This window comes from Notolabrus celidotus, chromosome 22 (assembly GCF_009762535.1).
Source record: "Notolabrus celidotus isolate fNotCel1 chromosome 22, fNotCel1.pri, whole genome shotgun sequence".
Lineage (NCBI taxonomy): Eukaryota > Metazoa > Chordata > Actinopteri > Labriformes > Labridae > Notolabrus > Notolabrus celidotus.
In genome coordinates, this window is record NC_048293.1 from 1,917,236 (window position 1) to 1,932,935 (window position 15,700).

The window sequence follows — 15,700 nt, forward strand, 5'->3', positions numbered from 1 at the left end:
AAATGCCTGAGGGCAGTGCGGTCTCTCTGATAGCCGGTCGCCTGCTTCCGGCCCCGCTATGATCTCTGTTTCCTTTTCCACAGAGATTCAGAGCGTGTTATGTTAATCTACAGCTGATACACGTTGCTGTTTATCATACAGACATGATTACATGAAGAACAATACCGGCGAGCGGACCAATCACAGGGCTTGCGGTCCGCGTCGATTCTACGGGTAGTTACATTTCAGAGGATGTGCACGTCATTTACGTGCGTAGGCCTCGGCGTAGGTACAGGAGCTACACGGACCCCCGGCGTACGCTACGCCATCAATTCGCCGCAGCAGTATAAATCAGCCTTAAATATAGGAGAACACTTTTTTATTTTTAGATTTATCCTGTCAATAAGTCAACTGTTGGAAGTATTGGTGGCGCCAACATTAAACTCATCCCAGTACGGGGGAGGGGGACTTTATTTCAAAGAAAAAGGATGGAATGCTAAGTTTTGACTATATGCTAGCCATCATTTGGTACATTTAGGGGACACTGTTTTTAGGATTTTAATAACTGATATCTCATCTTATATACACAAGCAAACAAATCCTAAATCTCTCAAATAGATAAATGTTCAATAATTAACAACACTATATAACATGGAATAATTCAAATCCATCAGAATCAGCCTGTTTACAGCTCTAAGAATCAAATGTTGCATAGCTTTGCATGATATTCAATATAAGTGACATTTCAATAAGATTAAGAGATATGATGCGTTCGATGTAGCCATCAGTTAAATTTTAAAAAATATCAATTTCTGGATTCATGTTCGTGGTTAGGTAGCCACAAACTGCTGCCGACGTGTCCCCGAGCAAGGCACTTACCCCTGATTCATGCAGGGGATCTGCTCAGAGGCCAACAGCAGAGAGAACATGGGCTGCTATGAAAAAACTCCCCGCAGTGAAGAAGTGAGGAAGTGAAGCAGGATGGTGCAGAAAACAGGCTTACGTGCACAGGAGGAAAATTCCTATCTAACTCAAATGTTCTCATTTGCACAACAAAGGCCATTAAAACAGTTTTCTTTTGAAAATGTTCCAGAGTGAAACGTGATTAGCATACCGTGACAGAGATCTCATGTCTCAACTGGTGGGATTTTATGCCAATTAGCATTACAGACTTATTAATGTTCATCATTTTCCAGCCTGTTGACAGCAGAGGCATACATCTAAAACTGACATCAGGACAGACTTTAGCAAGATGGAAATAATGCTTACATTTCAGTGCAGTAAGTGGTTTAATGGGAAGGTTTGGATGCCAGAAACCTGGTCATTTCATCAATGTCTAAACTACACTGGCAAGCTATCTTTAATCATTATTTGGTCATTATCAACAAGAATGGATACAGATTACGTGTTGACAATTAGCTAATTGAAACTTCATCAAACAACTGGTCAAAGAACACAACATAGTCTTTTTAAAAGGCCTTTTTAGTAGATTGGGAGCTTTGGATGTCTGTCTCTTATGTTGAACCCCAATCCATGTTACCTGTCATGGAGGCGAGACTGTCTGCAAAGTTAACTACATATCCATATTTATCTTCCGTCCATGTACACCAATCAACCATAACATTATGACCAGTGACAGGTGAGGTGAATATCAATGACTATGTTATTACACTGGCACCTGTCAGTGGGCGGGGTGTTAGGCAGCAAGTGAACATTTTGTCCTTGAGGTTGAAGTGTGGGGAAAAAGGAAAAATTGGTGAGGGTAAGGATCTGAAAAACTGCAGCTCTTAAGGGATGTTCCAGGTTTGCAGCTGTCCATTACGACCATGAGAGGTCTAAAGGACAAATTCCATCAGATCCGTGTCTGGTCCGTCTCCGATCCATCACAGCACGGCACCGGATCTGATAGGTTTCTATTCTAGTCAATCTGTTAACTTCCACTGGATCCGCTCCGTTGCGTTCGGGCTGCATCTCTGATCCGGCAGCTTGGAACGCAACAGATCAGATACACAAGACTTCTATTTTTGCCGGACGCCGGAGCAAGACGCATCAAACTCAACAGAGCAGATGGAGCGGGACAGGAAGTCAGGCAGCAAAACAAAATGAAAACATCCGGTTAATTTTCAGAATAAAACACTCTGTGTTATCACCAGATCGTTTTCAACTGAACTATGACAACAAAAATGTAATTAAGAGCAGAGGCAGGCCTGGAGTCATCAAGTCAGAGGATTTCAGAGGACCAGAAAGACAACATGGATGAGGAGAGGAGGAGGAGAATCCTTGATTCAGTGATTACCACGGGAAAACCTTGGTCACACGACTCCAGCTGTCCAGCAGTCCTGCTCCGTGCTGCGTTCCAAAAACGCAACCGGTGGGTGTTGACGGACAAGGGAGCATGGGGCCGGACCAGACAAGGATCTGGTGGAAGTCCCGTGTAAGGAAGGAAAACTGGTGAATCTGCGACAGGGCCATGAGTGGCCAAGGCTAACTGATGCATGTGGGGAGCTAAGGCTGGCCCATGTGATCCGATCCAACAGAAAAGCTTGTGGAGCTCAAACTACTAAAAAAGTGAATGCTGGTTCTGATAGAAGAGTGTCAAAACACTCAGTGCATCACAGTCAAGAGGCCCATAATGGCCCCTGTCTAACCCTTGCAGTGCCCTAAAACGGGCATGTGAGCATCAACTGGACCACTGAGCAGGAGCATGAACTGGCTTGGGCTCAAAGTCCTCCAGATCTCAATCCGATTGAGCTTCTGTGAGATGTACTGGACTACAAAGTCCAATCCATGGAGGCCTCACCTCACAACTTCCAGGATTTGAAGGATCTGCTGCTAACGTCTTGGTACCAGATACCAGAGCACACCTTCAAAGGTTTAGTGGAGTCCATGTCTTGTGAGGTGAGGACTGTTTTGGCCCTGAGCTGATGAGAGGTGGGCCTACACGATGGTGATAGTAAGGCAGGTGGTCATAGTAATGTCATGGCTGATTGGTGTACTTTTCTTTATATACCTTCTATTGTCTGTGAGTTCGATTTTACAGCTGGCCGTCATCTATTTCCCATTGGTTCTCCATACTCAGATAATTGGCCATGTGCATTTTGAACATTCCTTTCTGCACAGAAGGTAAACGTCAAATCTTAAGCATCACTTTCCCTGTGGACTCCCTGAATCAGTCAACATCTCAAGCATCCAAAATTTCTTTAGGGTGCTGAAGATGCTTTGAGACGAGTTAAAAGAAGGCAACTACATTCTGATATGAGTCATTCCATCAGGCCCATGTGAAGTGTTGAAGACTGCATCAGTGAAGTCTACCAGTTTCCCATCAGACAGACTATGTTGTGTGTTCTGAGCCTCTCGTTTGACTGAAAGGGATGGAAACTTATGACTTAAAAAACACTGCAAATTTAGCAACAAGATTCAACAATGAACAGATCTAATGGACTTTAGAAAACAATGCATGGGCGAAGTCTGTGCCTGGGTGGTAAGACACCTGTCGTGTCCTTGTAGCCTGCAGCACCCTTTTTTCATACTGTTCGCCATATCTTTGTCCTATTCTTTGTCTTTCTACCAATAACCATATGATAAAGAACATATAAAAACTTAAAGGAAGGGAAAAAAAACAACCAGCAGTTAATGAATTCAAGCGCTGAGGACATTAGTAAAGCCTCAGGGCAGTAATTCTCAACCAGCTGGTTCGTTTTTTTCCCTTCTTACGTCAGCCTGTTTTCTGGCACCTGTTGATTCACTCACACTGTAATTCATGTAACAAAGCAGGAACAACATTAATCTAGTACTTTCAAATTCATGGCTTCAATGATGGCTACTCTACATCTGGTATCTTCAGTATTCTTCAGTATTCTGTCTGTGATCTTGTGTGTTTGGCGCAGGTTGAGGGGGGGAAAGCGTCTGAATCTGAAACTCCAAAGACCCGAAAAACCTTCACTTCACACCCAAACCGACAGATCTGCTGCGTGTGAAGCAAAAGTCTCACTGGGCCTTCACGGTTCACATCAAGAGGTGTCGTCACACCGTGCATGTGTATGCATGAAGTATGTGTGTGTGTCAGCTCTTGCACACGCACATACGCATGCATGTAAATGTACACAATCTGGAACATAAAACTGCTCCTTTGCATGCAGATCTCAGAAACTGATATCATAAGAATTCCATTGAATTCTTCCTGGAGCTGTTTGCAGTGAAGCTGCTGCCGTTAATGGAATTCAGAGCGACTCTCGCTGGTTAAGACTGCCGTGTGCGGTGCCGGGGCTGTGGGATTACATGTCACTGTGCTGAGTGGACTTTTATGTGAACTAAACTCTGTATTATTTCCCCAAAGCCTTCTTGTCACCGCAGCTTCACCCAAAGTGCGTTCTGCCATCCCTGATTCATGCAAAGGAATGGGAAGGAAAAAAAAGTCCTTCGTTCACAGACATGAGAACAAGGGTATAATATTCAGGAGATCCTAGCAGCGATGCATAGACACAAGGAGGCATCTAACAAAATAGCCATTTAAGGGTTTACTGGACATCAAACTGAGGCCAAGGACGTTTTTTTTGTAATCAAAAATAGAAATGATTATAAGAAGCAAAAAACAACTGATATAAATCGTACCAGAGCTCCTTCACTGTGGCCAAGAGGGCAAAGTGAGAGCGGAACAAACGTCTACATCGTCGGGCAAAAAAGAGAAATGTACCTTTCTACGTTTCTATTCATACATGTTCCATGCACATCTCCTCTGCCAGTAAACCCTTTTGTTATTCAGTGTTTATAGTGCTACCAGTATGCAAACCCTGAATGTCCACATAATAAATTATCAATGAAAAATATTCCTATGTACAGTGTAGCTCAATAAAACGTCTTTAAATTCCATTTGCATGCAGTCAACTGCATAATATACAGGCAATAAGTATGTTAAGTTGTTTCTTTGGCAGGCCAGAATCCAGCTGGACATGCATAGAGAGGTATGTACAATCAGAAAAACGGGTCCAGGTTGCTGTGGAGCTTGAACTCTCACGTGATCTGGAGATCAAAGTCTGTGTGCAAACGTTAGAGAAGACAGTCTGTTAGCATCACCAGTGGTGTGAGTGGATCGGACAGAGCTGGAGGTCCAAAAGAAAAGAGCAAAACCTTCATCTGATAACCGTGATCATGGTGGAGAAAAGTGCCATGTGATCACTGCGTGTTCCAGAACACTGTCTACACCACTGGTTAAGCTCCCTTCAGAGCCCGTCGTCCTTCTCCGAGTCCGGAGACACAGGCCTGGAAACGGTGAAAATGTCCTGACGTTGTATTTTGGTTTTGGGTGTGACGGAGGACGCCGGCACCAGCGTGCTCGGCCGCTTCTTCTCCGACAACAGTTTAATAATTTCAGCTACCTGACTCTCCAGGCCGCCCAGACGGCCCCCCAGACTCTGGATGTCCCCCCGGAGCTCCAGCCGGGTTTCATGCAGGGCTGCCTGCAGAGCCTGCTCCGGGATTGGGCAGAAAGGGTGAGGAGACCCTGCTCCTACAGGGAGAGGGCTGTGGAGGAGCGGGGAGACCGCAGCGGGGGTCCTTGCCTCCCCTGCTCGGTCAATCCTCAGCTCACTCTTGGTGATGCCACTGTCACAAGAGTCTGTCTTACGTAAGGGGTTGTTACTCGACACACCGCCCTCTTCTGCATCCCCACCCACTCCTGCTTCCTGACCCTTACCCTCCTGAGAGAGCATCTCCACAGAAACAGCCTTGACGTTGTTGTTCAGCCCCTCCTTCCTGGTTTCCACTGGAGCCATGTTGTTTTTGAGGCGCATCCAGCCGGTGGCCTTGATGGCCGGCTTCCCCAGCGCGGGGCTGGTGCTGACTTTGAGTCTGACAGTCTGCTCATCCACTACTCCAGCAGAACTGGGCTGCAGCTCCATGATGTCACAATTGTTCTGCTTGGCAGGAGGCTCGCCTGGATGGCTGTACGCCAGCGAGCACTGCATGGGCGTGACCTGAGACACAGTGAGCACGCTGCTGCTGGGTGGCGCCCCGTTCTGCAGGGAGCAGTGGGGCCGCTGCAGGCTGAGCGGCAGGGAGTGCTGCAGGCTGGAGTGGCCCAGCTGCAGGCTGTTGGGGTGCAGGTGCTGGTGGTGCTGCTGCTGCTGCTCCACCTGCAGCTGATTCTTTTCCACGTCCACCTGCGAGGCAGCCACGGCTCCCTGATTGCGGAGCTCCTTCTGCTGCTTGAACTTCTGGAAGAGCTTCCTGACGGGGTGGTCCTGTGGGATGGTGAGCTGCACCTCGTTCTTCGCCCGCTGCCTCTCCTCTTCCTCCTTCTTCACCTCACTGATCTTGCGGAAAATTATCTGCAGGGGAAACACAGAGAAATAACAACACGGTGGTTATCAGATCACTTATTATTTCATATGAATACTATGAATAATAATCCACTCTCAGGCATTCCCCCGCTGAGCTTGCACATTAATCATTGCAGATAACCTCTTTTATGCCCAACTGTCAGAAAAAAAGAGTAGAATTTATTACTATGGAAATCTGTCAGTCCGTCTCAACTTCATCACTTGAGCGGATTCTCATGTTGTTTTCCCTCTGCAGTGCACTCAGGTACTCCTGGCTTCTGGATATCCGTGTTAAATCATCCATCAGTGCTCCTACACCTCCCCCTGTATTATTCAGCCATATTGGCGCCACTCTCCTGGCTCATCTTACACACTAATTACATTGGGAATGACAGACATCCCTGCAAGGCAAGCATCCAGCCATCCAACTGCAGATTTGAATGGTATTCCTGCTTAAAATGACAATCCTCCCATTAGGCGGCACGTTTGGGATCAGGATGGAAAGAAAAAGTCTCGCCCACCTTTCTGCATCCATAATCCACCAAACAGACCGTTTCTACCTCCTGGACTCCTTTCAATCATCCATCTCCACTTCCTGCTCAGAGCCAAACCAAGCAAACTGTGCTCTCAGCCAGAAGAGTACATACGAGGAGGGAGAGACGGAGACACTCTGTCAATCATTTCAAATCTCCACGGCTACCTGAAGGCACAACCTGGAACATTAACACCTTTAATTAAATGAAACAGGACAAGTAGAGCATGATTTGATTCAAAGTAATTGAAAGTTAGCACCGCTGGGTTTTGTTTTGTTACTTGTCTGATCCAAGGAGAACAATGACTCGACTGTCTTTGTGTATAAATCAAACAGGAGTCTATCTCCGCTGCGCTGATGACGCTGATGTGATGGGATCAAATATGACCAACTTTTATTGACTACCTCTCACTTTGTATTAACTTCAGCTACTGCTGTCCCTTCTTGTTAATAATCTATCAACCAAAATACATTAGAAGTGTCATACCAGACAGTGAAGCAATCAAAACAATCTTAGAGATGCTCTCCCAGAAGAGCAAACACCAATGAACACCTCGAAGTAGGGCTGGGTGATATAGCCAAAAAGTTAAATCTCGTTTTTTTTCAGCTTAAAATCCGATTCACGATTTTAATCGATTTTTTCTGTGTAAATAAACACAATTAAACATAATTCAAAAAATGTTTTTTTTTATTGGATGCCAAAACATCAGCATATAACTGTATAGGCAATATAACTTTTGCTGAGGTCATTTTAACAACACTTGCATGGGCACTAGTGTTAATTTTGGCGGCTATTTTAGATTTAGTCTTTAGACAAAAATGTTGGTTTTAGTCACATTTTAGTCTTTTCAGCCCTTTTTAGTCTCAGTCTAGTTTCAGTCACATTTTAATCTTTGATTTTTGCCAAATCATTTTCTCTCTTTAAAATAATTCATGTAGTGGATCAGATATCAGTATCAGGGTCATACCAAGTGTTCACATAGTCAATATTTCACTCTTTTAACACTTTTGTGTAATATCTTAAGTTTAATGATTTAGCCTCTAACTGCTAAAAAGTAAAAAGGAAACATTCTTGATGTGACCACTATGAAGATATTTTGATTCTCTTGATTCAAATAAAAATGCCATGAACACAATATAAGGGCTGTATTGCTCTTTTACGGCGGTCCCTGAATGCACCTGCAGTGACAGGCACACTGGACAGACAGTCAGTTCACGGCACTCTGAAATGAATCTTCATCTTTGATGACGAGGAGTTGATCCAAACTTACTAAATGTGTCTGATGTTTCACCAAACTGGATTAAATCAAGCTGTAGACATGGAGCTTTTTACGGTAACCACGGCAACAATGTCAAACATCAAATATTAAACAGACGCCCCCCGGTTGTGTCTTTGTCACTAACGCACACCAGGGGGGGGGGGTAAAAATCCTCAATGAAGATGAGACCGATGCATGGAGGTGAGGAGAGCGGGTTCATAAAGCACACCTAACATCCCTCATGTATATCCTGAGTTTGTGTGTTTCTCTTACTCGTCTATCAGTCATGCGCAAACGAATGTTGACCGCAGTCTGTTTATGATACAGCGCCAGTCCTCCTGGTGTGGTGACTGTGTGTATTACGTGGACCGGGTCAAAATAGTAGAGAGCCAGGGAGACATTAAACTCGATGTTGAGATTGAATTTTTTTTCATATCGATTGAAAAAATAAAATCGAATTAATCGAATTAATTCGGTTAATCGCCCAGCTCTACCTCGAAGTAGACGTCATGTAAGGCATGGCTCAGCGTCCAACATTCTACGTCTTTATCTTTCAGCATTCATTCATTAGAGGACTTGTGGTGTCATTTAAATTAAAAATAGCTGAAAAGCACTGGATTATGAGACTAACTCAAAGTGCTGCAATAAATGTCAGTTAAGGTGAAAGAGCTGAAAGGAGCTGGAGTATCATATATAATAGGAGTGCCACAATAAGAAGCACTTACGGTGAAAGTTAATTCACCAGGCCACACCTGATCACCTAAGCCACGCCCCCTACACTATAAAAGCCTGCACACAAGCCTTTGTTCCTCCCTTTCCCTCCAAACCTGCCATGTGCCAGTGACTCCTTTTGTTGAAATGTTTGTACCATGTGGTTTTGAACTATTACCTGGAGTGGATGCATTACTGATGTAAGTAACGCCTTATTTTTATATTATCTTTATCAGTATTATGCAACATCGTTTATTTAGATATTTAACATCTCCTTTTTTGTCCCTTTTTGTTTGATAGTACAAATCATCCACATCCGAACTCAGTCTTTTGTCTGCACTGAGCTGATCCTTTCTGTTGAGACATAAACCTTTGTAACCTGCCCTGGACCCGGCGTGTTTGACTTCACACCACACATTGTTCAGTGAACCAGCATCAGGATAAAACAGACTTTTTACAATCACAGTCATTTTAAAGTATTCAAATGAAATGAAATTAAAGGTAGTTTGATTTCTCCTTGATCATTTTACAGGTTGAGATTTGCTTGTTTGGTGCTCTGGGTCAGGAAGACAGGATCATATGTTCAAACTCCTTCAGTCCAAAGATGTAAAATATCAGCTTTTTCAGGACGTCCCTCACCATCTTTTACTGATCCCCAAGGTACAGTACCTTCTGGTGTCTGCTTAAGATGCATCCTGCTTTCTTTTTACTCATCTGCAGCCACTTAAGACATTCAAAGCAGCTGTTCCAGCACAGCAGAAGTCAGGGAAAGTCTTACTTAAAGTTTGGATAGAGATGTTTTTGATCCCATGCAAATAGTGAGCTGAAGTTATAATTTTAACCCTCAGGATGATGTTTTTCCCAAACGTTTTAAATCAGCTCTTGAGCAAAAACCTGCCCGACTGCATCACAATACTTTTTTTTTCTTTTTTTTTTTCTTTCTTTTCTGCTTTTTCTCTCCTTCCTCTTGTCTGCATATATATTTCTGGTTTGTGTCATGTTTGTCATTTATTCTTGCAGCAAAAGAAAAGAAAGAAAACCTTTTTCTTCTGTGCTTGTGACTGTGTGCATGCGACCATCACCATCCCTCTTAGAACTCTGGCCTATCTTTTATTGACAGCTAATATCATGTTCTGTAAAAGAGGGCGTGCACACCTAGGTGGGCCAAAAAAAAAAGAAGAGAAAGTAAAAGAAAGATTACATAAGGATATACAAAGGGACAGGGAAAGAGAAGGAGAGAGATACCTAAGATACTTAGATGGAGAGGGACCATCTCACCATGATGCCAAAAAAACTCTGTGCGGTGATACTAATGATTAAGCAACCCTTAGTGTCCACAATCATTACTGAAGCTTGGGTCCCAGAGGGTTGCCGCCGTGCTGTGTTCTATTTGTGTAACAAGACCACCACTGGTGCAGATGAAACCACTTGGGTCAGATCAGCCGAGCGGTTCGGCCCGGCAGCCGGGCCGCGAGAGCAGTCAGACCGAAGGACCCAACCCGCCGCGGGAGACCCAGGCCAGGGGACAAGCCAAGGACCCAGAACGGAAGCAAACAGGTACCGCAGGAGCACCCAGGGCGACCCCCAGGTCACCCAGTAGGAGGAAAGGGGGGCGAGGGGGGAGTGATCCCGCAGTCCCCCAAAAGGACACCTCCACAACACCGCCCCCACAGCCTCCCAAGACAGAGCCAAAGGAGCCACCAGGGCCGAGGGGGCCCAGCACCAGGAGCAGACAGCCAGGCAGCCGTGCACCTACATGCACTCAGGTCAACGCACCAGGGGCCTCATGTGTAAAGGGTGGCATATCATGCAAAATGGACTTTTTAATGGTTCTCTACCTGAAATATGTTTCCCTGGCATGTCTACAAACCCCCCCGAAAATGAAAAAAATCCATTCTGCCCCTGTTCTGATTTCTCCACCTTTCTGTAAATGTGTGTGAAACCAGCCGTTTCAGTTTTCAGTGTTTTTCATACGTCACAATGCCATCCGGTCTGTAACAGGAAGTCAGAGCTCGGAGCTTGTTCAGCCCATAGACTGTATAAAATACAACTCAACCCCTCCTCTGTTTTTCATTCCCTGCACAAATGTGTGCTAACAAGGAGCTTAGGAGGGAGGCATGCTAGTTGTAGGCTGTCTTAATAAACAAAAAGGTTGGTTTTACTCCCCACGTCTGCAGATTTGAAGATCTAGTGGATGATTTTTATTTTTCATGGAAAAGTGCTAGCGCTAGTTAGCATTGCCACATAGCTACATGTTTGTAGCTGTGTACCAACCATAGACTGTAAATAAAAATGGACAGCGTTCAGGGTTCCCACTCTTTTCCAGAGATCATTTTCCAGGATATTTTCATTGATGATCAAGCTGGTATGACAGTCTAAATTGAGTTCCTAATTTAGTTCCTAAATAGTCTAATATGTTCCTTTCAGTGGAAATCTACATTGAAAGACATGTAGTCTATGGCTATCAATGAAATCATCTCTTACATACTTAAAAATGATGGCAAATTGATAATAGAAAAATGCAACCACAGATGTACAGCACTTCACTTTATTAGTTTAACCAAGTAACAATGATGGGCAACTCTCATCTCAGCTTTCTCATTTCTCAAAAATGTAAAATGAGCTAAGAAAAGAAAAAAAAGAGCCTGCAAAGGACTCTGGAAGCTGAGTGCTCTCAGTGCTCAGCCCCAGCTCTGCTCACAGCAGAACTTTGTTTTGATTGGTCAGCATGGCGGCCATGTGGCCAATCATATGTGAGGATATAAGATACAGGTGATGGAGGGGAGGCTGTGTATCCTGGCTTCATCTGTTCCTTCAGAGAGAGTCTTCTTGAAGAACGAGCAAATAGTCACTAAGAGGAGAAATCGGATCAGCCCATTCAAGCTGAGGCATTAGATTTTTGTCAATGCCAACCTGAGGACATTAATAATGTTTGCTTGAGTTTGGTTCTGGTTCTGTTTGCTCCAGTTTGGTTCTGGTTCTGGTTCTGTTTGCAAGAGTTTGGTTCTGGTTAAGTTTGCTTGAGTTGGTTCTGTTTCTGTTAACCTGAGTTGGTTCTGGTTCTGTTTGCTCGAGTTTGGTTCTGGTTTTGGTTCAGTTTGCTTGAGTTTGCTTCTGGTTCGGTTCTGGTTCGGTTCTGGTACGGTTCTGGTTCAGTTCTGGTATGGTTCGGTTCTGGTATGGTTCTGGTTCGGTTCTGGTATGGTTCTGCTTCAGTTCTGGTTCAGTTCTGGTATGGTTCTGGTTCGGGTCTTGTTCGGTTCGGTTCTGGTTTGGTTCTGGTTCAAGTCTGGTTTGGTTCTGGTTCGGTTCTGGGACGGTTCTGGTTCGGTTCGGTTCTGGTTCGGTTCCGGTTCGGTTCTGGTTCAGTTCAGGTACGGTTCTGGTTTCGTTCTGGTTCGGGTCTGGTTCTGCTTTGGTTCTGGTCCGGTTTTTTTTTTGTTCCAGTTTTGTTCTGGTTCGGCTCTGGTTCGGTTCTGGTTCAGTTCTGGTAGGTTTTTGGTTTGGTTCTGGTTCGGGTCTGGTTTGGTTCTACTTTGGTTCTGGTCCGGTTTTGTTCTGGTCCGGTTTTGTTCTGGTTCGGCTCCGGTTCGGTTCTGGTTCAGTTCTGGTAGGGTTCTGGTTCAGTTCTGGTACGGGTCTAGTTCGGTTCTGGTTCGGTTTTGGTTTAAGTTTTATTCTGGTTCTGTTTGCATGAGTTTGGTTCTGGTTCTGTATGCTTAAATTTAGTTCTGGTTCTAAAACTAACCCTAATCCTAACCCTAACCCTAATCATTACCCTATCCCTAATCACAACCCTAACCCTAATCACAACCCTAAACCTAAACACAACGCTAACCCTAATCACAACCCTAACCCTAATCCCAACCCTAACCCTAACCCTAATCACAACCGTAACCCTAATCACAACCCTAACCCTAATCACAACCCTAACTCTAACCCTAATCACAACCCTAACCCTAAAACCTAATCACAACCCTAACCCTAATCACAACCCTAACCCTAATCACAACCCTAACCCTAACCCTAATCACAACCCTAACCCTAACCCTAATCACAACCCTAACCCTAATCACAACCCTAACTCTAACCCTAATCACAACCCTAACCCTAATCACAACCCTAACTCTAACCCTAATCACAACCCTAACCCCAATCCTAATCACAACCCTAACCCCAATCCTAATCACAACCCTAACTCTAACCCCAAACCTAACCCTAATCACAACCCTAACTCTAACCCTAATCACAACCCTAACCCTAATCACAACCGTAACCCTAATCACAACCCTAACCCTAATCACAACCCTAACCCTAATCACAACCCTAACTCTAACCCTAATCACAACCCTAACTCTAACCCTAATCACAACCCTAACCCTAACCCTAACCCTAATCACAACCCTAACCCTAATCACAACCCTAACCCTAATCACAACCCTAACTCTAACCCTAATCACAACCCTAACTCTAACCCTAATCACAACCCTAACCCTAACCCTAACCCTAATCACAACCCTAACCCTAATCACAACCCTAACCCTAATCACAACCCTAACTCTAACCCTAATCACAACCCTAACCCTAACCCTAATCACAACCCTAACCCTAACCCTAATCACAACCCTAACCCTAACCCTAATCACAACCCTAACTCTAACCCTAATCACAACCCTAACCCTAACCCTAATCACAACCCTAACCCTAATCACAACCCTAACCCCAATCCTAATCACAACCCTAACTGTAACCCCAAACCTAACCCTAATCACAACCCTAACCCTAATCACAACCCCAACCCTAACCCCAACCCTAACCCTAATCACAACCCTAACCCTAACCCTAATCAAAACCCTAGGATCAGGGTGATAATGATTTTGTAACAGAATAAATACACACAATTGGTCAATTATAAGGCTTCTCATAAAAAAAACGTACATAAAAGGGTTTTCAACACAAACCATTATTTTTGCAAAGTTAAGGTAAAATATACGGCTACAAAAGATCCTAAATTAAGAGCCGTTCGGGAGTCAAAGGAGCCGGCTCTTCTTTGGGAGCAGAGTCAAAAGAGCCGGCTCTCTGAAAAGAACTTCCCATCACTAAAGCACATGCTTACTACCATTTGCACTCTTAGATGCCCTTGGAACTATTAGTATTGTAAAACGTATCAATGTAAATCCTTCAGACCTGTACTATAGTGATAAACAGATAACACTTCAATTTGAATCAAGTAAATACCACTTGTATACTTTAAAACAGAGGGTCATTTCATTCCTTGTGGACTCAACATGACAGCATTTATACTTTTCAAGTAATTGATCTTAAACACTTTCAGAAAATTAACAGGAGCAAGACTCACATATCCCTTCAGCCACCAAATGGTATCATAACAATGGTGTATATGCTGTTTTGTAATGACACAGCACAATTTTATTATTTATTAGAAATGTATTCAAATTATTTCACGGACCCCCACGCTATGGTTCGCAGACCCCCAGGGGTCCCAGGACCCCACTTTGAGAACAACTGAGCTAGAGTACGGTAATTGAGCCAAATTTACCATAAAACATAAACAATATACCCGCGTTTTCTGTGAATGATGATTATGAAGTGAAGGAGAAAAGATGTGAAAAAAGTTGTGCAGTGTCGCTGTCTTTTCCAGCACAGCATGAACTCAACTTTCAATGAATGGGGATGTGTTTTGTTAATAAGGTCAGGTCGCACGCAGCCATGTTGGAATAATTTTCCAGGACTACATGTGATTTTCCAGGACATTTTACTTTTTCTCCCATTTTCCAGGTGTTTTCCAGTACTGGAAAACTGGTCAACTGTTTTCCAGGTTTTCCAGGACGCGTGGGAACCCTGAGCGTTGCTCCACCTCTTCCCGTTGTACAGTTCTGAAGCCAAAAAATCCCTCTCCTGGGCGCAGCCATTGTGCAGCCAGAGCCTGCAAAGCCACTGTAATAAGCTCCGCCCTACAGCGTAGCGTCACAAGACGCTGTGAGTCCTTTGAAGTTTCTCTCTACAGCGGCTGTGAATCAAAGGAAACAGGAAGTAAAACCCAGTTTTTTAAACTCTAATAACTAACGAAAAAGAAACTTTTCTGGAAAAAGAGTCCTTGGACACAAAACAGTCAAATACTAACTACATATCACCACAGCATACTGATGTGAGAAACATTCGTACCACGGGTATTTCTTTTTTAAAGTTTGACTGCTCCCCCATTCAAATGAATGGGGGAGACGGATTTTTTGGCCTATACTGCAGCCAGCCACCAGGGGGCAGACACACTGCTGAAAGCCTCACCACCAGGGCCGTGTCTGGCACGCTTGGTACCAAGACACACGTTGACATACTGACAAATAAAACAACAAGAAACACAGAATCTATGACCAATGGTTCAGAAAGGTCCTGCTACAGGCGCCTCTCCGTCAGGATCAGATTCTGGATCAGATTCAGAGGGTTGAAGTAACGTGATCTCTGAGCAGCCGTGTATATTCAGCAAACATGTAAACATTAGATCAACGTGCTGGAGAGCCCAGGCCCCGTCCACTTCCTGAGGGGGCGTGGTCAGAGAGCTCATTCTCATTTAAAGGCACAGACACAGAAAAAAGCCTGTTCTGAGCAGGGCTGAAAAAGAGGGGTTTACAGGCATGCCAAAATCTGATTTCAAAGTGTTTCTATGAGCATAAACTTTAAAGACATGTTTTGGGGACCTCTTACACCAATATATTTTGATGAAAAAGAGCATGATATGTCACCTTTAAATCTCTTCTTAAAACGCACCTCTTCACACTGGCTTTTAACACCTATTGAGCGAGAAATCCTACATTTAAAAAAAAAAATGTATTGTGGCTTTTTCTAGTAATATCTATTGTGTTTTTAATATCTGTTCTTTTTAA

At 44.0% G+C, this 15,700-nt stretch overlaps 1 protein-coding gene across 1 annotated transcript in view; it reads right to left on the reverse strand.

Moving 5' to 3' along the window:
* Window positions 1-367: 367 nt before the first annotated feature.
* The window catches only part of kcnh5b (potassium voltage-gated channel, subfamily H (eag-related), member 5b), a 307,105-nt gene continuing 291,772 nt past the window's right edge, over window positions 368-15,700 (reverse strand). Inside the window, exon 13 of the mRNA XM_034675341.1 lies at window positions 368-6,305. Within this exon, the coding sequence (XP_034531232.1) occupies window positions 5,199-6,305 (1,107 nt within the window). The 3' untranslated portion in view covers window positions 368-5,198. The remainder of the gene's footprint in view (window positions 6,306-15,700) is intronic.